The sequence below is a fragment of the Bubalus kerabau genome, chromosome 2 (assembly GCF_029407905.1).
Source record: "Bubalus kerabau isolate K-KA32 ecotype Philippines breed swamp buffalo chromosome 2, PCC_UOA_SB_1v2, whole genome shotgun sequence".
Lineage (NCBI taxonomy): Eukaryota > Metazoa > Chordata > Mammalia > Artiodactyla > Bovidae > Bubalus > Bubalus kerabau.
The window spans coordinates 173234038-173261612 of NC_073625.1; the positions used below are offsets into that span (position 1 = coordinate 173234038).

The window sequence follows — 27575 nt, forward strand, 5'->3', positions numbered from 1 at the left end:
TCCTGGGCTCTCATCCTTTGTGTTTTCCAAAGCTTAAAGCCTGCACACCACATTAACGAGCCTGTGTGTTTCCAATTGTTTGCTAGTGTAAACCAAGGGTTGTGCCTGGATGCTGAAGTGGCCTTAGCAACGGGGCAGCTCCTTGCCCCAAACAGTCACCAGTCCAGCAGTGCGGCCTCCCACTGCTCTGAGTCCCGAGGCGAAACGCCCTGTTCATTCAACGATGAAGACGAGGAAGAGGACGAGGAGGACTCATCCTCCCCAGAATAAAGACAGGCGCAAACCCGCGTTTTGCTGTCTGATGCTCATGTGTGTTTTTAGTGTGGGCTCTTGTTTTTGAAACGATTGCTTCAGTCTTTGCCTTTGTTTGCACTGTGTGTTCAGTGAAGACTAGGGAAACACAATAAGCAAATTACCCGAAGGCTGAGATGGTTGAGATGAAAGCTAACGTAGTGTGAATGAAAACTCTGACCAGCAGAGCAGTAGATCACATGGCAAACAAAGCCTGTTCTCTGAGGAGCGGGCAGCGTGAGCGCCACACTCTTCCCTTCCGCGAGGCGGGGCCGCTGTGGCCCCCGCGTCCACCTGCCCCCTTAGAACTGAGATGGCTACATGAACAGCCCCTGATGGCCTGGGTCCCCGTCCCGTTCCCTGGCCTGGGCTGCCCTTTCCCGAGGCTGACCAACCACAAGAGGTTCCCGGTGGGAGGAGCTGTGCAGTGAGTGAGGGAGACCACGGGGCCCCAGGAGCACAGACGGAACCGCTGAACTAGTTGAAAGTCTAGTCGAGGTGCTTTATGCATCAGCTGCCTTAGACGGCTTCTAGAAAGGAGCGAGCGCTAATTCTGAAGTACTTAAGTGACATTTAGAATAATTTATAGTCCAACTGAAATTATCACTTTTAGCCAATGCATTGGTGCATAGAATTTTCTAGGGCTACTTCTGGAAGCCAAAATAGAATAGCATTTTCACGTGCATTAAATACTTTGCCAGCACTGCCTTTTGCCAGCATCCTAAACCTGGAGTGTTACAGAGCAGGAAATTGTCTCTGTGGTTTTAATCAGAGCTATGCGTTTCCTACAGCTTTTTCACTTAGCACAAAACAAAGAAACATGTCCTTGTGACCGAACTGCTTGCTTACTGTTCCCTGCAAATAATTGTATGATTCCACCCAGTGTGCAGTTTGTGAAAGTGAACTGCCATTACTTTGTCTGAAAAGGAGTTCAAGAATACGAACAAGCAGTGTTTTCCTGTACATGTCACCTTCTCTACATTCTCATGAATCAAAACGACCATACTGGGTTGATTCCTGGGTAAAACACATTTCAAACTAACCTGATAGTTTCACAGAAACACCAGAAAATGGTGAGCACCCCAGGCGACTGGGCGCGCAATGGAGCAGGACGTAGACTGTCAGGACAGAGCCAAAGACGCCACTGGGAGCCGCACATGCTGGGTTCAGTTACCGCCCCTCTGAATACGGGTGTGGAGACAGCTGCCACCATGGCCAGACCCCAGCTTCAGTGCACATTAAGGCCTTGGAAAGGAGCAAGTGATAATGGAAAATTAACGCTAGTCCTTTGACTTGACTTGTTTGTATTTGCCCTTAAATTATGCATCCGATGTCTGTGAGCTCAGCCCACCAATTCTTTTCTAAATCCCGCCCGGGGAGTGTGCAGGCCAATGCCTGCAGTGACCAGAGGGGCAGGGCCTCACTGACCCAAACAGCTAGTACAGAAGAATATAGAGCGTTAAGTTCCTTTGAGACAAAACTCATTCTGTCAGGAATAAGCCATAGTGCAGAGTGTTGAGGCAGAGGTGGAGACAGGTGCAGGAGGACTCTGGCGCATCCTGAGGCCGGGCATGGAGGAGGTGGGTGGCCAGGGGCCTCCAGGGGGCCTTCCGACTGGGAAGGTCATCAGCTGCACAGTCGGGTAGAACCAGGTCTCCAGGCTGCCTCCACCTGTACCTACCCCAACCTTTCTCATCCCCGTGCTTGAAAGGGGCCCTGGAGAGCCCCGGGGCCACAACTAGCTTTTCAGACTTGGAAATACTGTGCCACAGGCCCCAGACCTGCCCATCCGCATTCAGGACAGGGGCAGTGATGCCGAGCGCACCTCAGCCTCACCAGAGTGCGTGGGGAACTGCTCCTTTCTCTGTTCTCTCTGCTACAGATAAAACACGGCTTCAGGAGAACAAGCAGCCAGAGACTCTTAGCATTCATTCCCAGTGCCCCGTCACTGGCCACTGTGTGGGGTTCAGTGGAACTGGCCTCCGTTCCTCAGTGGTGGCCCTGGGTCCCTGGTGAGGATGCCCAGTGGGGTCACACTGGGGTCACAGGACACGGCACAGGTGGAAGGCTTGACCTGAGCAGAAACCCAGATGGAGATAGTTGGGGAAGTCCTATCATTCTTCTGCTGCTTCCCCATAGGTTTATCTGGTTCTAAAGTCCAGACAGAATTTCACGAGAAATCAAACAGAAAAGGATGCTAGGAAATTGTGGTTAGAACAGCCAAGCTTCGTTATAGAGTAGTACTTGGGACTGTTTGTACACATGTGCACACACACATGGACACTCCTCCCAGGGGATGCGGTCACACTCCGCTCTGGGAGGAGTTCAGGAGGCCTTGTTCCTGTGGGGCCCAGTGTAGTTGGCAACCTCTGCCGCCCACAGTGCCACCCAGCCAGTGGACTCGTGATCTGTTCCGTATTCACGCAGGGGCACCCAGCGTGCTGTATCTGGCCCTGCTGTGGGAGGGTCCACAGCGCCCAGGCACCTGCCACTCCTCCTTCCCTCACCACTGTGCACATCACCTGTGATGACGGGATGATGGAAGCAGCTCCAGCAGGCTTTGACTTAAACTGTGCCTTATGATCATGGAGGACCTCGGGAAGGGGCAGGAAGGGAGGTGCTAAGATGGTGATCCTTGCCTCCCAGCCATGCCCACCACCCTGCAAAAAACATGACAAATGTTGACCCACGTCTCAGAGGAGGGGTGGGGAGAAAACTATGCAGTGGCTGCCATCTCAGCAGGAGAAAGAGGATAACCCTCCCTGCTGGCAGAATTGGCAGTGGCCGCCATTCTCTGCCCTACTTGAAGAATGATGCCTGGGTGAACCCCAAACAGGAGCCACTGCAGGTAACTCAGAGACAGTCCACAAGGGAGTGGCTCGCTTTAGCCATGCAGACGTCACAAACTCGGCTGTTACAGAGATAGCAGAGTTCGGGTGTAACTTGGGCCCTGGGATGGTCAGAGAGCAGAGTCAGGATGGATGTCCGTGGGGCAGGGTCAGCAAACAAAGCGAACCGCCTCAGCAGTTTCTACCAGAACCACATACAGAGGGAGAAGCCTAGTTAGCTTCATGGGCAAGTTGCTTCAAGCGCCAGCCCCCTCCCTGTGGGCACATCTGTGAGGTAGCCTTCAAGGCTGTGCTCTCATGGGGTCCCTGAGGGGTGAAGGCTGGACAGTGAGTGAAGATTGAATCCTTCAGTAAGTGAGTGAGTGAGAGCAGAAGACGTTCAGATTGATTTGTGCTGTGGAGAAGACAACAGGGTTGTGGCCGGGAGGACAGGCTGCTGTGGCTGGCAGTATCCGGGGGAAGGGGGGGAGCCAAAAAGGTGACGTTTGTTCTGCATCGGACCACTGAAAGATGTCTCTTCCAGGCCACTCTACCCCACAATTGTGCACTTGGAATCTCTGCTAAATTCCAAAGGCCGTACTGTTCCCAGCTTGCAGTATATGTTTTGGAGTCTGTTAGGGAATTTTTAAAAGAAAACCAAACTTAGCTACCAGCAGTAGCCATAAAACTAAGAACATTCTAACCCATGAAGTTCTCATTATGAGCTGTTACCTTCCAGTTGAACCTACACAAGAGAAAAGTGATTATAAATGGAGGACTTTTCTAGGTGTTTTCTTCTAGTTTTACAACCTGTTAGATACTTTATATTAGATATATAAAAGAATCTTTTATCTTGTGTATGACTGGCTTTAGTGGAGCTAAAGACTACCTGAGGGCCATTTTCCCAAATAGGTTCCCCATTTCCAGGCACCCGAAGCAGTAGCCCCCCAGCACTGACCGTGTGTGCCAGGGCCCCGCTCCTTGGCGCCGGAGCGGCCCTCAGATGCGCCTCCCCACCCTCTGACCCACAGTCCATGCAGCACTCAGGCCATTTGCTTAACTTCAGTTGAGCCAAACACTACCACCTAAAAGGAAAAAGTGACGTTACGATTTTAACCTTTTTCTTAAAAATTTCAGGCTAAATGCCCGTATAAATTACAGCATTTCTCAGGAACCAGCCAAGATCTCTCAGAAAAGACAACCTTTAGGATCCCGTTGTCCCATGTACTTCTACACTCCCGTTAAGCCCTGGGAATCCCTGACAAGTACAGAAGCTTCAGTGGCAGCAGGTATCCACCGACTGTGCTGTTGAGACAGGAGAAAGCTTGTTCACTTAAGAAATATTTCTGTGCAGCTGCTCTTTCAGACAAAATCTTGCACCATTCTTTTGAGGCCTTGGCTTTACACAAAGGCCCATGAGTTCCATGCTGTCTTGACCCCTTGCTTTTCCAGCAGACTTAACTTCGGTCCTTCCTGCTTGTAGCCACCTTAGAAGCCAGTGTAGCAGAAACGAAGGGGCAAGATCGCCCCTTCTCCACCAAGGGCCTCAGAGTGGGGGAGAATGTCTCCTCCACCCACCCACTCAGGCATGTGAAACAAGCCCAAAGCTGACTGGCCCAACACCCCCCAGCCTGTGTGGCCTCCAGGGCCCGCACTGCACCCAGAATCTCCCTCCTGGGCTACGTTGCCTCCTACACACTCAGCCCTCACCACAGTCCTCACGGAAGGCCTTTGGGTTAGCATCAGCCCTCTGTCACACCAAGTGCTAAACAGCTAAGGAGCAGGAGTGGGACTTTGCTCATGAGGGCTCAGGGTGAGGCTGTGGCGTCATCTCTGGGCCTTTCTCGGCTTGGAAGACCCAGATTGAGACAGCCAAAACTCAGAAGAAACCCATTCCTCCCTGGACAGAGGCCCTCACGCAAATTGGAGGTCACCTGGCCTTTCTGTTCCATGTTAGCTTGTTTCTCTCCATGTCTATCCCAGTATAACAAGGAAATGTCACCAGATCATGTTTGAGTTTTGAAACCCATTGATTTGTCGCTTCAAACTTACTGTTTTGTCACTTGTCTTGTGTCACCTTCAACATGCTGGGCACTGTCTAATTAAACAAATGGCCTGGTGGTTCTGCTTGTTCACAACTGGGTCACAGATTTCTGTTATGCTACGAGTCTGTGGGAACCCAGATTCTTTTCTGCTAGCAGATTTCTCTGAGTACATTGCAGTTCTGTTCTTCCCAGTAGAGTCATGGTGGCTTCAACCGTTCAGTGTCCCCAAAAGGGGAACCACCAGCCGAGCCGCAGCTCAGAGGGGACCATGGTTCACGACTGTGGTTCCTCGAGGTGGCTGTCTGCCCATCCCCTCCCTGACTGTTAGCCAAAATAGAAAGGCCACGAGCCCAAATCTCCAGCCAGTTCACCTTTTCATTTGGCAGTGTTGTACTCTGATCATGTGCTGTTAGGTTTTATGTCCAGAAAATATAGTTCTGCTTCTCTTTGCATGAAGGAGTCATCATGGTGCCATAGGCTTTAAGCATTTAAACAAGAGAAATAAGGGGAAAATGCAAACACCACATCTGACCTGCCTAATGTAGACTTTATTAGATTGAAGTACCTAACCTAATATGATGTATTATTTTGTAGCATCTCAGACTTTGTAAATAAATACCATTATTTTTATATGGAAATTTTATAGAAGAGCTATTTCTGTATACTTAATTATTCCTGGGTTTTCTGAAATTGCTTCCAATAGGTAATGGACAAGTCCTAATCTGTGCTTCTGTAAGGATGGTTCAAGGACCACCCACACATGGGGGTGAACTGATGGGAAGGGTTTTAAAATTTTGCCTGCCTAAGGCCCACCCCAGATGCTCACTCAAAAGCTCTGGGGGAGGGGAGGGGAGGGGCAGAGCCTGGGAAGCTGTAATTTTAATAAACTCTTGAGTGGTTTTGGTATCCATTAAAGTGTATCTTTGTCCATCCTAAAAGAGTCAAAGAAGGAAAGAATAAGCTTTTGAAATGAGTTTAAGTTGTGCTTGAGGAAAAAAATGTATCAGACTGTTCTATGATTTGAATGAGATGTACTATAGAGAAAATAAATAATTTAAAATAATGGCAGTCTCATGGTTTTGGGGAAGGGGTGGTTGGTGGGTCTTGTGGTGCATGCCCAGCCCTCGCTGAGTCCCTCCCCCAGACTTGCCTTCATACGGGAGCTGCCTCACCCAGGGTTACACCGCACGCAGCCAGTGAGGGAGTACAGAAGTCCAGCCGCCTTGGCCCAGCTGGGGTATCCGAAGGGCCACCCGCACTTCAGAATGCCTCGTGGAATTGGTTGGTTCCTCCGGCAACTGCGTCATGGCTCAGCTCCCCTCTGCCCCACCCTGCCCACCTCACTACTCAACAGGTCTGTGTCCCCAGAGCATTCCAATGCACGTCCACCACCTGTCCCACCTAGGATGGACGTGTCAGACATAGGTTTTCTGTGTTGGAGACCTACGATGTTACATCTTTATACATGTGTGCATGCTCGGTCGCTTCATTCTTCTCCAACTCTGCGACCCCATGGACTGTAGCCCAGGCTACTTCGTCCATGGGATTCTCCAGGCAAAAATACTGGAGCCTTCCTCTAGGGAAATCTTGCCAACCCAGGAATTGAACTTGCGTCTCTCACGTCTCATCCATTGACGGGCAGGTTCTTTACCACTAGCGCCACCAGGGAAGCCCTTCCATTTTTATAAGGTCACTTTAAAAGATAACTGGGACTTCCCTGGTGGTCTAGTGGTTAAGACTTTACACTTCCAAAGCAGGGGGCACTGATTCCATTCCTGGTAAGGGACTAAGATTACATGTACCACGTGGCCAAAAAAAAAGATAACTGCATAAATAATGTCTTTACAGTCCCAGAAATGACTGACCTGAATATAATTTTTTAGCCAAAATGCTTCCTGATCTTCCCTTTAACCAAACCACTGCATCAGAGACAAGATCTACAGTGATGAGAACAGAGTGCTGCCAGGCCCCAGGAATCACCATGGCTCCCAGCACCTCCTGCTCAAGCAAACTCTGCCTGTCTTGGGAGAGGCAGGGGCCCTTGATAACGCTGTGTTAATGTGTACAATCAGGTGGGTGTGTGGTGGGCATGTGGACAGTCAGAATGAAGGGTTTGGAGCAATTTGGGGATCACAGGTTGGGGCCACATTTCAGGGCCACTAGGAAATGGTTAAGGAAGCACTCACTCGATGTTACTGTCCAGCATGACTTCCCTGGCTGTCCAATGGTTAGGACTCCGCGCTTCCACTGCAGTGGGCATGCTTTCAATCCCTGGTCAAAGAACTAAAACCCCACAAGCCACACAGCATGACCAAAAAGAATGTTAATGTCCAGGAGGAAAGGCATCTTCCCTGCAGACGCTCCTTGAGTTCAGCGGACAAGTCAGTGATAGTGTGGACTGTCCACTGTTGGAAGCGGGGAACCAGTGCCCACCCCTCATCTCAGGGACTTCCTGGGCTGGTGAGCCCAAACTGGTAGCAGGTCCTCTCCGCTCAGTTCCTAGGGCCATTTGGCAGGCATGCCCAAGGACCCACATGAGTTAACGCCGCGTCACTGACTTGATTGCGAAGTGCTCTTGCTCCTGTGGTCATGGTGGGGATGGTGGAGGACTGCTGGGAGTGTCGCTGGCAGCCATCTACACAGCCGATGGCCCCGGTGCTGACCAGGGAGGGTGTCTGCAGAGCCCAAGGCATTGCTGACTTCCATACACAGCTCCTTGCTCTGGGCTCCGCGGAGGTTTCAGGAACAAGGCATCAGAAGACAGCCTCAGAGCCAAGGGTCTTCTCTGGCAGCAGAACTCATCTGACAGTCAACCTGCCTTTTTTGGTTCCTATTTCCAGAAGCTATTTTTTTCCCCCATTCCATCTGAGGATGAACTGCGCCTGCAGTTCACACTCCTTCCATTTCTGTATGTGATTTCTTTGAGCACTGGCTCCTCTTCAGTTCAGTCGCTCAGTTGTGACACCATGGGCTGCAGCATGCCGGACTTCCCTGTTTGTCCATCACCAACTTCTGGAGCTCCACTTACACTGCCTGAAGGCACCTCCAACCTCCCCCACTTTCTCGCCTGGGAAGAGGGCTCAGTGTGTTCTTACTGTGGACAATTGCCAAATGCCTGGGAGCTCCTTGCCAGCTCTGCCTTCTTCCTGAGAGGCCTTTCCAGTTTCTTGCCGAAACCTGCTTTCAGGAAATCTCAGAGTAAAGTGCTCTGTGGTGAAGGCAGGCCTGTGTCAGGGTGGGCGAAGCCAAGCCCATTGAATGCAAAGAACAACTTGTCATAACCACTCACTTTCATGCAAATTACTTTCGCCACTGGGGCACAGCAGCCATCACCAACCCCTTTCTTCTCATTTGCACGTCTCCTGCGTCGCTCAAGGGCCTCGAGTACTGTGATGTCTACTGTACTGTAGTCAGGAGATTTGTTTTCTTGCCCTAGCACTTGGCCATGGCCCCCAAAAACCAGAATTCAATGAGAAGTCCTGAGAAGTGTGCCAACTCTTTGAGACCCCGTGGACTGCAGCCTGCCAGTCTCCTCTGTCCAAGGGATTTTCCAGGCAAGAATACTGGAGTGGGTTGCCAAATCCTTCTCCAGGGGATCTTTCTGACCCAGGGACCAAACCCAAGTCTCCTGCATGGCAGGCGGATTCTTTACCATCTGAACCACCAGGTAAGCCCCAGTCATGAGAAGAGGATGTACTAAAGCCTGAAAATGATGGTCCTAAAGGGCATGATCTCCACAGGAATTCTTTCCAGGCTCTGCTAATAAATAAACAGATTTGTGTTTGAACCTCCAATGAACAAAGACATGTACTGGATCTTTAATCTGAATACAGGTTTTTTACTTTAAAGAGAGCTGTACCTCTTTCCCTGCCACCACGGAGTGGGGAGGCGGAGGCGGAGGCTCAGGTGCATTCAAGCTTCGGCTTCACCCGTAACCCACTGCCATGGCCGAGGAAGGCACTGCTGCTGGAGGTGTAGTGGATGTTAATACTGCTCTGCAAGAGGTGCTGAAGACTGCCCTCATCCACGATGGCCTAGCACGTGGAATTCATGAAGCTGCCGAAGGCTTAGACAAGCGTCAAGCCCATCTCTGTGCCCTTGCATCCAACTGTGATGAGCCTGTGTATGTCAAGTTGGTGGAGGCCCTTGGTGCTGAGCACCAAGTCAACCTGATTAAGGTCGATGACAACAAGAAACTAGGGGAATGGGTAGGCCTCTGTAAAATGGACAGAGAGGGAAAGCCCTGTAAAGCGGTTGGTTGCAGTTGTGTGGAGGTTAAAGACTATGGCAAAGAGTCTCAGGCCAAGGATGGCATTGAGGAGTACTTCAAATGCAAGAAATGATGAAATAAAAAACTGAGTTCTTGGTTTAAAAAAAAAAAAAGACTTGGAGAAATTATTTTAAGAACTAAAACCAGGGATTTCCCTGGTGATCCAGTGATTAAGACTATGCTTCCACTGCAGGGGGCCGAGGGTTCAATCCCTGGTCAGGGAACTAAGATCTCAAATGCCATGCACTGAGGCAGAAAAAAAAAGAAACCAAAATGTGAATCCAGTGGACAGTCTTGAAAGTCAGATTAAAGGCATGAAAGAAAAGATATGTCTTCTCTGGGGGTCTCAGTGTCCCCACCCATCTTCCCACCGCCTCAGTCAGGCGGGCTGGGGCAGGGTGTGGACGGCCTGCCTCTCCCAGGACGGGGCTGACTCAGACCTGGCAGCACACAGAGAAGGCAGGCGGCTTCAAGAGCGGCAGGCTCTGGCCTCCTCACCTGGGCTCTTGGATGGAGACCTCTGGAGGAGAAGTCAGCCTTCAAAGACAGTGCTTGTTAAAGGACACCACCTTCTCTGGGGCTTCCAGGGAAGATTCTCAAAAGGGCATTTCTAAAGCATCTTAGTTAAGGATCGGTAGGTATCAGGGCAGCCATTAACTTCCCTGTAGGGCCTGTGCCAAGAAACTTGCCTGTACATTGCAGGATAAAGACAGGCCTGGCCAAAGAAATCCAGTGGCTGAGGAGAGAGCACTTGCCCCCATGCCCTCCCCACCCTGAATCCCATTTGAAAAGCTGCTCAGAGCCTGAGGGCCAAAGCACTAGCAAGTTGCAGGGTTGGCTGGGGTTAGGGCAGAGAGGCGGGTGCCTGCTGGGGCAGGCTGGGACCACTCCCAGTCATTATGATAAAGGACAGATGCAGAGCAGATGGGAGAAAAAACTTCGGGGATAAATACCATGGGCAAAACAAGCACAGAAATCAAAGACTGCAACACCCACATAGCAGTAGCCACATGGGCCATGGAGGTGCTGGAGGGCCCAGTCCGTGGTCAGCTGGAGAGCAGGGGTATGATGCCCTGCATGGCGGTGGTATGCTGTGTTTAGATTTTTGTTTGTAAGACTCAACAAATATCAACTGCTGTACTGGGAGTGTCTGATGGAGTTAAAGTCCTGCTGGGGAACTTCCCCTAGTGGTCCAGTTAAGAATATGCCTGCTAATGCCGAGGGCAGGTTTTCAGTCCCTGGTCTGGGAAGATGCCACAGGGCAACTAAGCCCGTGCGCCACATCTACCGCGCCCACGCACCACAGCTCCTGAAGCCCGAGGGTGCTACAGCCCATGCTCCGCAGCTAAAGCTACTGCGGGGAGAGGCCTGAACACCAACTACAGAAAGCCTGCAGGAAGCAACGCAGCCCCAGCGCAAACAAACAGCAGGTGGAAAACAAGAACAAGTCCTGCTGGGTATACAGTAACAGACTGATGAGACAAGCCAGGAACGCAATCAATTTCATTTGATGACCTTGGATGAGTAGCCACTTGAAAAGTTTTAGTTGACATTTCTTTACACTTGTGTGTATCCAAATCCCATAATTCCTATGCATATTCTTATAAACAAATTCTAATATTTCTGTAGGATTTTGTCATGTTGAATACACAGAACACAGTCTGCAGTTGACACTGTTAACTTTGTCAGTAAATTTTTTAGTCAAGTGAGACACAGTCAGAAGGGAGGGTAGAGAATACACTTTGCACACCTTGACCTGTCTTCCTCCTGTGTGTGTGTGTGTCTGAGGGACTTTGGTGGTGGGAACGCTTGCTCACTCATGTGGAATGGTAGGGAGGTAAGTCTCTGAAGCTCACAGGCTTGGCATCACCAGCTGGCACCTGTCCCACTCGGGAACTCTTGAGCTTCGCTGTCAATGTGAACATCTCTGTTTCTCGGAAATTAAAAATTCTCTGAAAGTAATTTACAATCAGGAGTTTGTTTCTTATACATGGACTTTCATCTTTGTAAATTCAGGGCCTGGTACAGCAGTTGGTATGTAATGCTAGGTTAAGTCTTTATTGAACAAATGAACAAACAGGTGAGCTACACTCTCTTTACACTGATCCTTTGCTTAGTCTTGAGTAATCAACCAGCACCGCCACCTTCAGCATGAATGATCCGGCCAAAGCCTGGGTAAACCTGAAAGATCGGTCTCTTACCGCCCTATGTTCTATCAGATTGAGTTGAGAGAGGACAAGATGGAGGAGAGAGTGAGATGTTTGCCTTGCTTCAGAAGTAACTGGGTGGTAGGAGAAAATAAACCGATCCAAGGAGGGAAACACTGCCTCTTAGGAAGATCGGGACGGTGGGCCTCATTGTCTTCCCCCCTTGGGTCCGTGAGAGCAAATCCTTCTAGCAACTTACCCACCAACCAACTGTGCTTTTCCAACCAGCCTAGGCCCCTGCATGCTGTCCCCCTTTCTCTCCTCACAGGGAAAGTTAGTATTTATTTTCTAAGCCCTGTGGGGCACCATGGAAGGGTGAGGGCTATACTTCTTTGGTTAAGTCTCAAGTCAACATGGTCTGTGTTTCAAATACAGAAACAGCTGCTTCATTCCCCACCCGACCCCTAGTCCAGTACCAATTAGTTCGTTCCTTCTGCTGCTGCCATTAACACACTTGTTCTAACTGGCAGCCACTGGACTTTTCATTACTTAAGTGTGGGCAGCTGTTAACAAGAGAACACTTGCCCAGAGAAGTCAGCCAGCATGGGAGGGCATGAACTTCTTATGTTACATAGTCAAAAGTAGATGATGAGAACAATTCCAGCTGCTTTCCATGTAAATTTATCAGTAACACATCCCAGGAGAAGCCTGGGGGAGAGAGATGAGAAACTCTCCCAAGGTAATGAAGAGACCACCTCATTTGCTAAGACAGCATTCCAGCCAGAGAGCTTACTCCATCCCATCTCTGTATCCAGGGAGGGAAAAGCTTTAAATGCTGGAGGAGTCAACACGAGGCTCCTCCCAAGCCCCAAGGTTAAGTTTTCAGTTCAGTTGCTCAGTCGTGTCCGACTCTTTGCAACCCAATGGACTGCAGCATGCCAGGCTTATTCTTGTCTCTCCTTGCTATTCTTTGAAACTCTGCATTCAAATGGGTATTTTTTCCTTTTCTCCTTCACTTTTCACGTCTTTTCTTTTCTCAGCTATTTGTAAGGCCTCCTCAGACAACATTTTGCCTTTTTGCATTTCTTTTTCTTGGGGATGTTCTTGATCACTGCCTCCTGTACAATGTCACCATGAACCTCCATCCATAGTTCTTCAGGGACTCTGTCAGATCTAATCCCTTGAATCTATTTGTCACTTCCACTGTATAATCATAAGGGAAGTTTAGAGTCACTTAAGATGCCTGGTTTAAAAGGTGAATCCAGCCCAGGGATAGTCCATTTAAGAAAAGTCTCCTGGGCCAGGTACACAACCTGTTTTCCTATTCTCTGCACCCATAGATGTGTTCACAGGCCAAGGATGCACCTCTCGTTGGGGCTAAACTCTTAGTCATTGGTACACTGAATTAGTGACTAGTCTTTGATAGGGAAGATGCTTCTCCTCTATCCCAAGGAACCACGATCAGCCCCGAGCAAGTCTCCCTAGCTGAAAAATGGGCTCCAGATGTCCGCAGTGGTCAGAGTGCAGCAATGTGCCTCAGCCAGGGAGACTCTTGGGGGAAGATAGAACTCCTCTGTTCCTGAATAACAAATCTTTTCTAATCATAGCAGCTCTCTTCCTCAGTGCTGCCTACAGAGGCAGTCATTTCCTCTGTGACTCATGGCCACGCGCAGCCCCATGTAAAGACCTAGATCATCAAAGAGACCAAGAAGCTGATCCAGCGCATCAGATCCTTAAGTTAAAGTGAAGCTGAGGGACTTCCCTGGTGGTCCAGAGGTTAAGAATCCACCTTGCAATGCAGGGGACACAGGTTCCATCCCTGGTCAAGGAAATAAGATCCCATGTGTTGCAGAGCAACTAAGCTTGTGTGCCACAACTAAGACCCAAGGCAGCCAAATAAATTTTAAAAAAACTTTTTTTAAAACTGAAACAGAACTGGCACAGATAACAGGGTGCATGAGAGATTCAAGGGCCAGATCTTGATACCCAACATCAAAGAGCCTGAAATGCTGCTGATGGGCAGCAAACCTCACGGTGCTCAAGACTGCTCACGTCTCCTCCAAGAACCGCCAAGCCATCATGGAGACCGCAGCCCAGCTGGCCACCAATGTCCACGCCAGGCTCCGCACCAAAGAAAACGAACAGACAGCTTCTGTGCACACTGTGTGCTTGTTACTAAAACCATGAAATTTGGCCAGAAAAAAGAAAAGAAACCAGTATTAAGTAGCTACGGCATTGGGCACTAATTGCCAGGCATTCTTCTAATACTGTTTTAGTTTACAAACAAAGCTGAGAAACCGAGAAGTTACTGTCCAAGGTCACACAGCTCAAGCGAGGGGCAGAGCCAGGATTGAAGGTGAGCTGCCAAGCTCCAGGTTGTACTCCTAAGGATCAGTGAGAGCCACTCCAGGCCCCTTCAAGGCAGTCTTTTCCATTCTAGTAAGTGTAAGCTTACATTTCACACCAAGAAATCCAGGTCAAATGGGCTGTCTGTCACTTCTTGGCTCAGAGGTGGTTGGGGGTGAGGGTATGGGTGGTCAGTTCTCTGGGTCTTCCTGTGAATGAAAATGTGGTTTTGAGGTCTGTGCAGCAAGTTGGGACAGTGGCAAAGGAAAGAAAGACTAATTCCTACAGCAAAGCCCCTCTCTCCTGCCCCAGCCTCTCCGAGGGAAGGCAGCATCTTTTGGAAGTGGGGTCCCCAGCAGGCAGTGTCTGAAGGTGGCATGGCTGTGCCCAAAAGTCTCCTGTTTGCTTCCCCGCCCATCTCTTGACCCTGTGGGTTCTTTTCTCAGGCAAGTTCTCCCCAGATGGTGGCCAGATGGTCCCCAGCAGCTGCTGGACTCCTCAGTACCCCCAGGCCTCCAGCCCAGGTCAGTGCTTCTGACCTGTGTCTTGGGGTTCACACTTCTTGGACCAGCCTGGGACCATGCTATCCCAACACCAACTCGTGGGGCTGCAAAGACCATGCAGATGAGTTTGGCTCAGGCAACTCCTCACCCCTGCAAACTGGCTGGTGTGGCAGCCTCGCCTGGACTACATGGCCTGAGGTGGGCAACACCCAGGAGCTGGGATGTGGCCAGGCAGAGATGGGTCAGTGCAGGCAGAGACCATGGACACCCCCTCTTACCTGGAGCAGCCCTGCTGAAGAATTTCTTATAAGCAAACATTTGCATTCTGGAGCAACACTGTTTTGGGTGCACAGTGGTGGAGGACTGGGTGCTTAACAAAAACAGGCATGCTTTTCAGTATGGGAGGGCAGGTCTGAGCAAAGACCTGGATCTCCAGTGGAACGCCACTAAAACCAAGTCCCCGGTTGGACTTTTCTCATCCTCACTGAACAGCAGCCTCCTCTGTGCCCTCTCAGCGCCTCCCAGGCACTTCAGGGAAACTAGGATGGGAACGTGCCTCGCCCCGGGGCAGGAATGTTAAATTCTGAGCAACATCCCTCAGGAACTGGGGCAAAGTGAGGGCCAGAAGTCAGCACGACAGGCACAGGGGCCTCGGAGGGTGGGATGTCACAGGCAGCCCCAGGTAGGAGGGCAAGAGACTAGAGGCCCACAGAGGGTAGGTTCCTGGCCTGGGGAAGGGTGGCGCGGTGGGCGGTGGTGGTGGTGGGGGGGGTTGTCCAACAATCACTGATGAGAAAAGATACATATTTCACAGACTTGATGCTTTGGTGTCATGAAACAGCACAAATAACCAGGTCTAAACAAGACAGACAGGCACTGACCAGCAAAGAGCCACTGCCCAGACAGCCCTGAGAACAGAGAGGGCAAGTGCGGAGCCGCACGACCCCGAGGCAGGACTGCCGTGGACAGAGGCACGTTCCTGGCAGGGGACAGTCGGGCCAGCAAGAGACTGAGTGCAGCCTTAGGAGCTGCTACTTCAGAAGCCCTGTAACTACAGGATTCACAGAAATGGCGACACATGGAGTAAAGCGGAAAGCGCGCCAGGCAGCATCGAAAAGACAGCTGGGACTTGCATGCTGGTTCAGTGGCTAAAACTCCGAGCTCCCAGTACAGAGTGCTCATGTCCCATCCCTGGTCAGGGAACTAGATCCCACATGCCGCAACTAAAGATCTCACATGGCTCAGTGAAGCCAAATAAATATATGTTTAAAATAAAAAGACTCACCTGCTACCATGTATAAAATAGGTAAACAACTTAAGAACCTACTGTTTAGCACTCAATATTTTCTAATAATCTATAAGGGAAAAGAGTCTAGAAAGACCCAACTGGGTGTATCTGCAACAGCCCAGAGGACAGGCTGCGCTCCTCTGCCCACCCTAATCAGAAGGCTCTGTGGAAAAGACACCATCCAGACTGCAGAGAAAAACGCACTGCTGTTTGCGTCTGCACTATCAACAGAGTTGACTAGTTGGGGTTCTTCCAGTAAGGCTGTCACAGAGGTCTGGGGCACCCCAAATCTGGCTGATCCTTGGGGTCTGCTGGGAAGTCATTTTACTTGGGGTGCCTCATTAACTTTCTGGGATGGATTCTGGGACACTCTTTAAAAACAGCTGCTTCTCTGAGGAACCCCAATGATAGACTAAGGACCAGAGAGGAGGCTTTCAGGAGCCCTTGCACTACATTTAAATGCTAACATGTGTTTCTTATACTTGCAACAAACATACTTACAAATATCACATTATTCTTTCCCAATTAAGAGAGATTTTGGAATTCTGCACCCGCTATACCTGCTAAATTTCTTGTCCACTGGAGTTAAGGATCTGACAGAGACTTCTACAATCCTTTGTCTCAAAGCATTTATAAAAAGCGAGTATTTGGAAGACTGGGTCTGCAGGTGTGGTTACAGCCATCCTTCTGGGTAGATCCTAACTTAAAGCCGTTTAAAGTCAGTTTCAACGTGTCTCCTCAGAAGAGGCTCCCCAGACCTGGTGAGCGCTGGCTGGGGGCAGAAGGCAGGCATAGCAGGGGGGGCAGCCCACCCCGGCCAGAGGCCACCGCCTCCTGCAAGAGCAGCAATCGCAGCCACCCACACAGAGCCTACCAGCAGCAGTTTCAGCCTTGCTGTAGTTGCTAGGCTGTGAGCTCCACGAGGACGGGGATCTTGTTTTGATCCCCTGTGTGTCCCAAGATCCTAGTATACTGCCTGATACACATTTAAAACATTTTTAAAATTTTTAAAACTTTATAAGCTGTGCCTTGCAGCATGTGGGATCTTAGTTCCCCGACCAGGGATCAAACCTCTACCTCAGAAGTGCAGAGTCTTGACCACTGAACTGCCAAGTCCAAATTTCTTCTTTTTTTAATGAATGACTATTTCTTCTAAGTGATAGCAACTTTGCAGAGTGTGTTGATGAGGTGGGTTCCCTTCATCATCAAGCCAGTGGCCTCCAGAAGCTGACCTTCTATTCAGCTGGGAGAAAGGGAGTGCTGGCAAGGACATGGCTAAAGGTCATACTGGCACTATCAGTCTGAAAACCTCAGGAAGGTAGCACCAATAGCTGCCAGCTCTTGTCCTCCTCTAAGGCCTCAGAAAAAAGCAAAGGACATGGAAACATCCCACCCGTACCAAGGTCCTGCCTGCCATGCATGCCACGGACCACAGCCATGAAGCTCAAGACATAAAAGCCAGGGGCTCCTAATATAGGGCTCCTCTCCACTTCAGTCTCTGTGAATACTGTTCCACAGCACTATGACATGTATACTAGGCCCTTCTCCACTCAGTGTCCACTCCCTCCCTCCTTTGCCCTGGCTCTGAACTCCAGGCCGTGCGCTGACCAGGATGCACAAGACCTTGTGGGCAAAGGTGCTCCTTAGAGCAGCAGATGGGAGCATGTCAGGAATGAAGACTCTCAGGCCCCACCCCAGACATGGATGCATCAAAATAGTTTATAATTTTATTTTTTAGGTTGTACTGGGTCTTTGTTGCTACACGGTCTCTCTCTAGTTGTGGCAAGTGGGGGCTTCTCCTGTTACCGAGAATGGGCTCTAGGGTGTGCAGGCTCAGTAGCTGTGGTGCACGGGCTTAGCTGACCCACTGGCATGTGGTATCTTCCTGGACCAGGGATCAAACCCACGTCCCCTGCTTTGGCAGGTGGATTCTTATCCAGTGGACCACCAGGGAAGTCCAGAACATGCATTTTAAACAGGATTCCTTGATGAATCACATGCACCCTAGGCTTGAGGAGTACTGGGTTAGAGCATACAAACTTCACTGAGAAAATGACCATCTTAGCTTTCCATTAGCTATGACAAATGACCACAAATTTAGTGGCTTCAGATAATACTCATTTATTTACCGTCTCCATTTCTGTGGTCAGCAGTCTTGGGGGCTCACAGGGCTGCAGGCACAATGTGGGCTGGGCTGAACTCTCTTCTGGAGGACTGAGAAAACTTGGCTTCCAGAATTCAGTTTCTTCTCCCATTTCCACACAGCCGTCTTCATCAGGAGAGCAACAATATCTTCTCACACTTGGGACCTGACTTCTGCCTCAGTTCAGTTCAGTTCAGTCACTCAGTCGTGTCTGACTCTTTGCAACCCCAACGACTGCAGCACGCCAGGCCTATCTATCACCAACTCCCAGAATTTACTCAAACTCATGTCCATTGAGTCAGTGATGCCATCCAACCATCTCATCCTCTGCCTCAGGCTCCCCTGATTACCTTGAGCCCTCTGGAAAATCCAGGATAATCTCATTTTAAAGTCAACTGATAAGTAAATCCTTAATTTCATTTGTAATGTCCTTACTGCCACATGATGCAACAGGAGCACAGGTCCTGGCGGAGGTCATGGGGGCCCAAATGCCAGTGACCACAGTGGTTTCACCCACAGCAAGGCCAAGCTGGATGAATGGTCTCAGAAGGTGCTCTGAATTTTCAGCCATCCCTGTCAACTCCTCTGCCTGCCACGCCACATTTGGCTCTTCCTCCCTGGCCCTTAGTTGTCACTCCAGTTATCACTGGCCACCCTCCACCCTGTCATATAGTCTCAACACATCAACTCCTTCCCCACCCCAGCAGAGCTCTTATCTGAGGGTGCACATAATTCTGCAGGAAATCCATCCTTTCCACACCATCCCCCAGCTGTTCTTAGCCACCCAGAGGAAGATCATAAGGAACGAGGTTAATGCAAAAAACAAACAAACAAACGTGGTACCCATGCCTGCCCCTTGATGTCACCCACCCTTCTCCTTTGGCTCTGGCATTGAGAGACCCGGGGCTCTGACCTGCAGAACAGAAGGGACCCTTCCCGTGTCAGCACAAGGCTTTTGGGAGCTCAGCACCACAAGTTCACCTGAGCCAGCAGCCCTGCCTCCTGGTTTTCTCAGGGTCTCTTGTAACCAGCAGAGCTGCACTCCCTCCAATCCAAACAGATTCATATCTGAGTGGATAGTGGGCCTGTCTTCAAGCAAACCCACAACTAATGATAGTCTGTCACTAGCCGCTTGGTCACCAGTCAGATCCAATTCATTCTATCAAGGCTCTTCTGAGTTATCCCAAGACCACACAAATAATCTTAGAAGAGCAGGCTAGGAGACATGCTCTGCTTTGGTTTTCACTCTTAGATATCAGCTCTCACCAGTCTTGACTCCCTAGTGAATTCTGTTTCTAAAAAGTAAGCTCATCCTCAACAGACAAATCCTGCCACTTGTGACAGGGGTCAAAGACTGCTCTATGCTTCTGAACACAAATCCCAAAATCACTCATAAGAAGTTCTGTATGGGAGGAAACTGGTTTGTTCAGGAAGACCCTGATCTCCTTGTGTCACTTCCGGGGTGAAGGAAGCCCTCCTGCGAACAGATGCTCCCTCCCTAGAGCAGCAGTCAACCTCCGGCCAGCCTCAGGGAGGCGCACATGAAGACCCACTGTTCACCCACTGCTCGAAACACAGCTCCTTCAGGGCGGGAGCAAGGGAGCTAGAAAACTCTGATATCAACATAGCAAATTCTGTTCAGCCTTCTTTAAATGCCAACTTGATGACTTTATTAAAGCAAGAATAACCCTTTGAAATTCAAATGCACGTGGACTGACAGTTTCAAATTCACTTGTATACCCCTCCCTCCATACAAATCCACTGCACAGGATCATAGGCACCCAAAAAAGACTTTCAACTCCTTCTTTACCAAGACTTTCTCAGTAATAAACAATCCTTCAACGCAGCAGCAACACAGTAGTTACACTATCCCAAGTTACTGAAAACCCCGTAACTTCAAGAGGAGGGGGAAGTCCTCGGAAACAAACATCTGTCAACAACTACTACACGCTGGTGGGCTTCCCTGGTGGCTCAGTGGTAAAGAATCCACCTGCAATGCAGGAGACGTAGGTTTGATCCCTGGGTGGGGAAGATCCCCTGGAGGAGGAAATGGCAACCCATTGCAGTATTCTTGCTTGGAAAATTCCACGGACAGAGGAGCCTGAGGGGCTACCATCCCTGGGGTTGCAAAGAATCATACACCACTGAGAGACTGAACGCCACCACCACATGCTGGCATGGCCTATTTCCCCATTTAATCCTCACAGTCCTGAAGGGTGGCAACAGCTTCATTTTACAATTAAAATGAGGACCACAGCTCAGAAGAGTAAGGACCGCACCAAAGATCAATGCAAATCAAGATTTAAGTCCAATTCCCCCTATGCCTCCTTCCACAATGAAGGATTGTGGATTCTACATGAATTTCTCTCTTCCATCAGATTCTATACAGAATCTGGGAAGTCCTCCTCACAGGGCTGTACCTTTAGTGATAGGGCAGTCCTGTTGGGTTTCACCAAGAGGACAGACCAACCTTTCTTATCTCACTGCTGCACATGGGGGCAAAGTAACCACTAAGAAAGGAGAACGGGGCTTAAGTTATAGGACTAACTATGCATATGGGGGATAGGGAAAGTATCTGGGACAGAAAACCTGACTAAAATATGATTTTATTTTAAAATTTAGCAGACTAAAACCTGACTAAAATATGATTTTATTTTAAAATTTAGCAGACTAAAACCTGACTAAAAGATACTATGTATGGAGAAACTATGATAGTGTGGGCTTCCCAGGTGGCGCTGTGGTGAAGAACCTGCCTGCCAATGCAGGAGACACAGGAGATGCAGGTTGGATCCCTGGGTTGGGAAGATCCCCTGGAGAAGGAAATGGCAACCCACTCTAGTATTCTTGCCTGGAGAACCCTGTGGACAGAGGAGCCTGGTGGGCTGCCGTCTATGGGGTTGCACAGAGTCAGACATGACTGGAGCGACTTAGCATGCATGCATGCATTGGAGAAGGAAATGGCAACCCACTCCAGTATTCTTGCCTGGAGAATCCCAGGGAGAGAGGAGCCTGGTGGGCTGCCGTCTATGGGGTTGCAGAGTCGGACATAACTGAAGCAAACTAGCAGCAACAGTATTAAAAAAAAAAAAAAAAAAAACCTCCCAAATTTGGACATCTGAAGAAACTTAGAAACTTAACCCATAATTTTCTTTTAGCTAGAAATGTATTAATAACATACCTGTTGAATTTTAAGTACAAGTTAATGTCAACTGACAATTTAATCTTCTCCATCCAGTAATGAAACTAGTGCCAGACTCAGCCGCTGAGGATGCAAAGCTGTCTTTAGTTCTTTGTCCCCTGCTAGTCAAACTGTGGTCTGTGAATAAGCATCATTGAGGTTGCTCAGTGTAGAGTGTCTCCTAGGGAATCAGAATCTGCATGTTAACAAGATACACATGAAGTTCTAAGAAAACGCTGAAATGGAGCAAAAATGCAGACTCAACACATGTCCAGGGCTCCATTCATTCCTAGTCAGCCTCTGTATCCATTCCATACAGACCCAGCCCCTGCCCACACTGACTGTCTTGGGGTACCTGTGAATGACCTAGGCCTCCCCAACTCCCTTGCACGTACCTGCCATCATCTCAGAGCCTGCTCCTTCCCAGTTTAAGATCTTCAAGAGACCACAGTGCTTCATTTCTTTATCCTCAGTCTGGAAACTACCTGGCCCACAGGCCTGTGAAGAAGCTGTTAAGTTTAACCTCTAATTTCAATATGAAACAGAGCTAGGAAAAGTTGGGTATGTCAACTAAGGTCACAGGCAGTTGGGCTGAGCCATGGCCAACCTCCTGAACCAAGGAGGCACAGATGTGACCATGCCCCTTTATTTCTCTCCAAAATTTCTCTCCCACACAACCCACTTTGGATATCTCAAGTCTTATCACATGTTCTGAGAAGTACTTGCTTTTACCTAAGCTCCTTTATTTAACTTATATGCAGAGTACATCATGAGAAACGCTGGGCTGGAAGAAGCACAAGCTGGAATCAAGATTGCCGGGAGAAATATCAGTAACCTCAGATATGCAGATGACACCACCCTTAGAGCAGAAAGTGAAGAGGAACGAAAGAGCCTCTTGATGAAAGTGAAAGAGGAGAGTGAAAAAGTTGGCTTAAAGCTCAACATTCAGAAAACTAAGATCATGGCATCTGGTCCCATCACTTCATGGGAAATAGATGGGACAACAGTGAAAACAGTGTCAGACTTTAATTTGAGGGGCCCCAAAATCACTGCAGATGGTGATTGCAGCCAGGAAATTAATAGACGCTTACTCCTTGGAAGGAAAGTTATAACCAACCTAGATGGCATATTGAAAAGCAGAGACCTTTGCCAACAAAGGTCCATCTAGTCAAGCCTATGGTTTTTCCAGTGGTCATGTATGGATGTGAGTTGGACTGTGAAGAAAGCTGAGCGCCAAAGAATTGATGCTTTTGAACTGTGGTGTTGGAGAAGACTCCTGAGAATCCCTTGGACTGCAAGACCCAACCAGTCCATCCTAAAGGAGATCAGTCCTGGGTGTTCATTGGAAGGACTGATGCTGAAGCTGAAACTCCAATACTTTGGCCACCTCATGCGAAGAGTTGACTCATTGGAAAAGACCCTGATGCTGGGAGGGATTGGGGGCAGGAGGAGAAGGGGACGATAGAGGATGAGATGGCTAGATGGTATCACTGACTCGATGGACGTGAGTCTGGGTAAACTCTGGGAGTTGGCGATGGACAGGGAGGCCTGGTGTGCTGTGATTCATGGGGTTGCAAAGAGTCAGACACGACTGAGCAACTGAACTGAACTGAACTGAAGCTCCGTAAAACAAAATTTCTACCCACACTACACTTTGAAAGATACAAAAATACAAATTTAAGTGATAGCTGCTAAGTACCTGTTCATACTTAGCAGACTAAAGTAATATCCTAGTTGCAGTCTGCCGTTCACCACTCCTGCGCCCACCCCCTCGTTTTATACTCTTAAGAGAGAGGGTTGAGAGGAAAATCAAAGTAAAGGTTTGGTTTATCAACTCCAGGGACTTCCCCAGTGGTCCAATGGCTAAGAATCTGCCTGCCAGGGCAGGGGACACGAGTTTGATTCCTGGTTCAGGAAGATCCCACGCGCCAGAGTAACCAGGCCTGTGAGCCACAACTATTGAGCCCATGTGCCTAGAGCCTGTGCTCTGCAACGAGAAGCCACCACAGTGAGAAGCCTGCACAACACAATTAGAGAGTGGCCCCCACTCTCTCCAACTAGAGCAGAGCCGCACAACAAAGACCCAGCCAGGCCAAAAATAAATATTTCTTAAAATGTTTCCAAGAATCATTTTCTTCAGTTGCAAAGGAGGCTTCTACAATGAAAATCTGTAATCCTAAGATGTTAGTGGCAGAGCAATAAGCAGACCTCCCAATGGGGCTGAGTGATAACCACTGAAGTGTTTAGGCTGCTGGCCCACCTGGCCAGTCGAGACCACCCAGAGCACACAGGTTTTCTCCAGAGAGCCACTCCTGAACCCGCTGGGTGCGTCCCTGCTCTTCCTGGCATGCACTAACACAAACAAAGCCTCAAATATACTAGCTTTGGTTTTTAAGGAGAAAAGTAACAAAAAAAAGAGGGGGGGAGGGTATAAAAAAACCACAGATCATATGGGAAGCACACCTGGTGAGGAGAAAGGAGCTCACATTATGACAAAGAATCATACCAAACACCTCAGATTAAATGAAGGAGGAAATGTTTCACAACACTAATCAAACAATGCTGAAGTTTAACTATTGTTTGGTTTGAAGCTCTGAATAAGTTCTAAGTTTTTTATATTTCACAATTTGTATTTTTTATTAGAGTCTACTCCACAGTCAGCTAAATAAAAGCAGTCATAAGACCCCACAAACTCTTGCACAATCTAAATCTTATGAATTTAATTTCATAAAAATTTAGGTGTGTATTCCTAATGACCAACCTAAAAATGCTGTTTTTATCTATGGTCTAAAATACTTCAATCTAACTACTTTAGAAGATTTAGTTCCAGTGTTAAAAATAATCCCATCACTATCTCTGTTTGTTTTTACATGTTTTTCAGCAAAAAGATTGTGCTCCGAGTCAAAAAGATCCACAAACTAATTCAGCATGTAAAAAATAATTTTACAAAACATCCAAGCCAACCTTTCAAATCCACTTTTATTTTCCTTTTTCCTCTTCACATACAGAACTTTTCCACACACTGAATTTCTTGCAGCTATAAAGTCACTTGATGTTGGTCAGGTACCATTTTATCCCTTAAAATTTTGCTGGCATCAAAATATGACAGTTAACCAGTGTTAAATCTATAAAATATTTACATAGCACAGCACATTAAGCTTTAGACACTTGGCAATTAAACCACATAAAAATTGGACAAGACCCCCAACCTACATGTTCAGAATCAGGTGTTCACAGTCCCCATCTGGTGACTGTACATGGTTCAAAAGGCAGCAGAGGCAACAGGCAGTTACTCCGAAGGACATGGACCACTATTATCTGGAAGCACATTATGTTATCCCAGTGTCATGTACCACTCCACCTTTCCTCAAGGCGGTCTCATAATTCTGGAATGGCAGGTCCCGCTGATACAAAATGAAGACAGACAACACAACGTTTACTCTGTAGAGACATCCTAACTCCTACTATGCATGCATGGTGATCTTGAATGCAACTCGTCCTAAAAACTTGTCACGGTCATTCTGGGTTTTTAGGTTGGGTGATCCATCAATCTTGCACTCAACCATTACTTCTCTTACGTCAGCATCACTACCAAAGCCGACCTGGATGGCAACTAGCGGCTGCAGGTAGTTCCCCTGGCAAATAGAGGAAAATACATTAATTCAAATTCTGCAGTAACTTTACCTACACTTTTTAGGAGCTTGCCTAGTCTTTAAAAATTAAAAAAACAAACAAGATTTTAACCTATTAATCAGATGTATTTTTTTATCCTCTTTTTTTCCTTAACTGAATATTCACTTTTACTTTTTTTTTTTACTGATCAAAGTGTTTATGACTATGAATTTTCCTCTAAGCACTGCTTTAAATGTATTCCATAGATTGTGATTATGTTGTGTTTCATTATTTTTTAGACACTCTATAAACTTGGTTTACGTTTCCTTCTTTACTCAAGAGTTAATAGAGAGGCCCCACCTCCTCCCTCTTTAGGAAGGGCACTTTTATTTCAATAGTTTTTAGTTTTACTGTATTTGATCACAAGGTATTACTATATGTCTATCCTATGAAACTTGAAGATGCATTTTTTATGATACATTTTTGTGACAGTTCCAGGTGTTTGAGAAGAACATGTATTTATCTATTAATATGTTTGATAAACATGCGGAAGACTACCTCACTGATGTTACTTAGGTTTCTAATATCCTTATGGTTGCTGTTTAACTTGATGCAAATATAACTGTTTTGCCATCACTGTGGTTTCTAAATACAAGCCTTCACTAAAAGGAACTAAGGGCTAATTCCAGGGCCAAGGCAGGGAAAACACAAGATGAACCTGGACCCCTCGTGATGCCAGAAAGTAAGTTAGTGCTGTAGGCATCCAGGGAACATGCCTAAAAGACACAGAAGCTACAGCCAGTCTCCACCAGCCAAATGCGGGAGAGTTTTAGCACCAAAATAAATGATTATAACGTATTAACAGCTGAATTATGTAACAATCTATGAGACTATATTGATACCACTTCCCCCCTGACATGCCATTCTGAAAAGGACATACCATTTCTTCTGAGGCATTCATGCCAAAAATGCACAACCTACATTTAACCATGAAAAACATCAGATAAACTCAAACTGAGGAACATAAGCCACAAAGTAAGCCCCAAAAGGCCTGCACTCATTTTTGAAGAGTTCAAGGGCATGAAGCAGACAGATTGAGGAACTGTTGCAGATTACAGGCAACTAAAGATGTAAGAATGTAACAACCTGGACCAGGAAAACACTTTCTTGTGCAATAAAGAACATTACTGGAACAACTGGTGACATTTCAACATGGTCTGTAGATCAGATATTAATACAGTTCAGCTGATTTCCTTTGTTAAATACATGATGGTTATTATGATAATGTCCTTACTTTTAGGAAATTCAATGTAAAGAGCATTTAGTGTAAAGAAACACTGTGTTCATAACTTATGACAAAGGGTTCATGGGAAAAACACACATGGAGACTGATAAGACAAATGATGTGAAACATCAACACAGGCAAGTTGGGTAAAAGGTTAATAGGAATCCTCTGTATGGTGCAAGCCACTTAAGTTTAGAATTATTTCAAAATAAAATTAAAAGTTTACTACTATATATGTATAATGGTAAATACATATATATATATATATAATACATATATATATATAAAAAAAATACACTTATAGAAAAAATGAAGAAGAAATTCCACTACAATAATAGTTATCTCTGGGTAATGACTTAACCACTTTTCTATATTCTTTAAATAAGCACACTCTATCACACGAAAGAGAAAATGCTATTTTGAAAATAATCATCTTTTAACTTATCTGCCTCCGTTTTGTGCTCCACTTGTAGACCTGGAGTCTCCATTTGCCATCACCAATGTATTTAAAAACCAGAATAGATGACGCACACATTACACAGGGCATATGTCTACCTGACCCAGACAACTGACATTTTAATACAGATGTGCCAGTTTCCCAAGAGTCTCAACCACTTAAGATCTTATTTCTAAATACTCACATGCAGTTTTTTCCCATAATATGGAAAATATTTTAAATCTATCGTTCCATTGGAAGGATAAGTTGATAGAAATGCTGTGCTTTCGCTCTAAAGTTGAAAACAAAAGAAACTCTTTGTTAGGTCACAAAAAATAGTTTTTAAAAGTATATTTTTATTAAAGCAATATCAATTATAAACAGTATGGAGAAACTACAATGCTGTTTCAACTGCATTTGCTACAAGAGGATTTTTTGAAAAGAGACTTACTCATGTTGATTTAAACCCCCTGACATAAATTATCCTGATTTCCTGATTTATTTCCATGATAGCCCCTTTAACTTATAGCTGGATCTACTCATGCACTGTCTGTAAAATCTTATCTGCGTTCCAACTACCAAATACCCGTTCTCTAGCCACGGACAGCAGGAGTGCACCAGTAGGCCTGGGACCAATGAATTCTAAAATGAATAAAATACTGTGCATTTCCAGACTGGGAAGCAATAGCTGCCACAACCCAGAATGTGCCACTCGAGCCTGGGAGACAGCAGGTCCAAAACAACTATGTTAACTGTAGTCAGAGGTAGAATGGATTATGCAGCTGATAAAAAACTCAAGGGAAAATTTAAAGTACTCTGAGCTAATATTCTTCTTATGCAATCTGAATATCACATTTTCCTTGAATTCTTTTATGAGCACATGTAAGTCAATTAAAGGTGTTATATGACTGCTGCAATTATATTCCACGGGTTTAAAGATAAATTGTACAAGCACAAGGAATAGAATCAATATTTTATAATAACTATAAACGGAGTATAATATTCAACAATTGTGAATCATTCTGTTGTATACCCAAAACGTATGTAATATTATAAATCAATCATACCTCAAAAAAACTTTTATACACAATAAAAACACAAACCTAGTATTCTTCCTGAAAAATAACTAATTCACAAAATTTCTCATGTAACACATTCTGAATAGGTCCAGTATTAATGACTGTAACTTTACATATACTGAGT

The 27575-nt window shown here is 47.1% G+C and overlaps 3 protein-coding genes across 25 annotated transcripts in view; 2 read left to right on the forward strand and 1 right to left on the reverse strand.

Moving 5' to 3' along the window:
• Window positions 1-288, forward strand: part of TFDP2 (transcription factor Dp-2) — a 195080-nt gene extending 194792 nt beyond the window's left edge. For all 23 annotated transcript variants that reach the window (XM_055569470.1, XM_055569469.1, XM_055569474.1 and 20 more), the window contains one exon: window positions 87-288. In XM_055569470.1, the coding sequence (XP_055425445.1) occupies window positions 87-270 (184 nt within the window). In that variant the 3' untranslated portion in view covers window positions 271-288. The remainder of the gene's footprint in view (window positions 1-86) is intronic.
• A 142-nt stretch (window positions 289-430) lies between these two features.
• LOC129644101 (40S ribosomal protein S12-like) lies at window positions 431-15153 on the forward strand. The gene has a single exon (XM_055569491.1). It carries the CDS (start codon window positions 9109-9111, stop codon window positions 9505-9507), a length of 399 nt encoding a protein of 132 aa, XP_055425466.1. The 5' UTR covers window positions 431-9108; the 3' UTR covers window positions 9508-15153.
• Window positions 15154-24000: 8847 nt separating this feature from the next.
• ATP1B3 (ATPase Na+/K+ transporting subunit beta 3) overlaps window positions 24001-27575 on the reverse strand; it is a 35993-nt gene continuing 32418 nt past the window's right edge. Inside the window, exons 6-7 of the mRNA XM_055569490.1 lie at window positions 26578-26664; window positions 24001-24674 (exon numbers count right to left, since the gene is read on the reverse strand). Of these exons, the coding sequence (XP_055425465.1) occupies window positions 24504-24674; window positions 26578-26664 (258 nt within the window). The 3' untranslated portion in view covers window positions 24001-24503. The remainder of the gene's footprint in view (window positions 24675-26577; window positions 26665-27575) is intronic.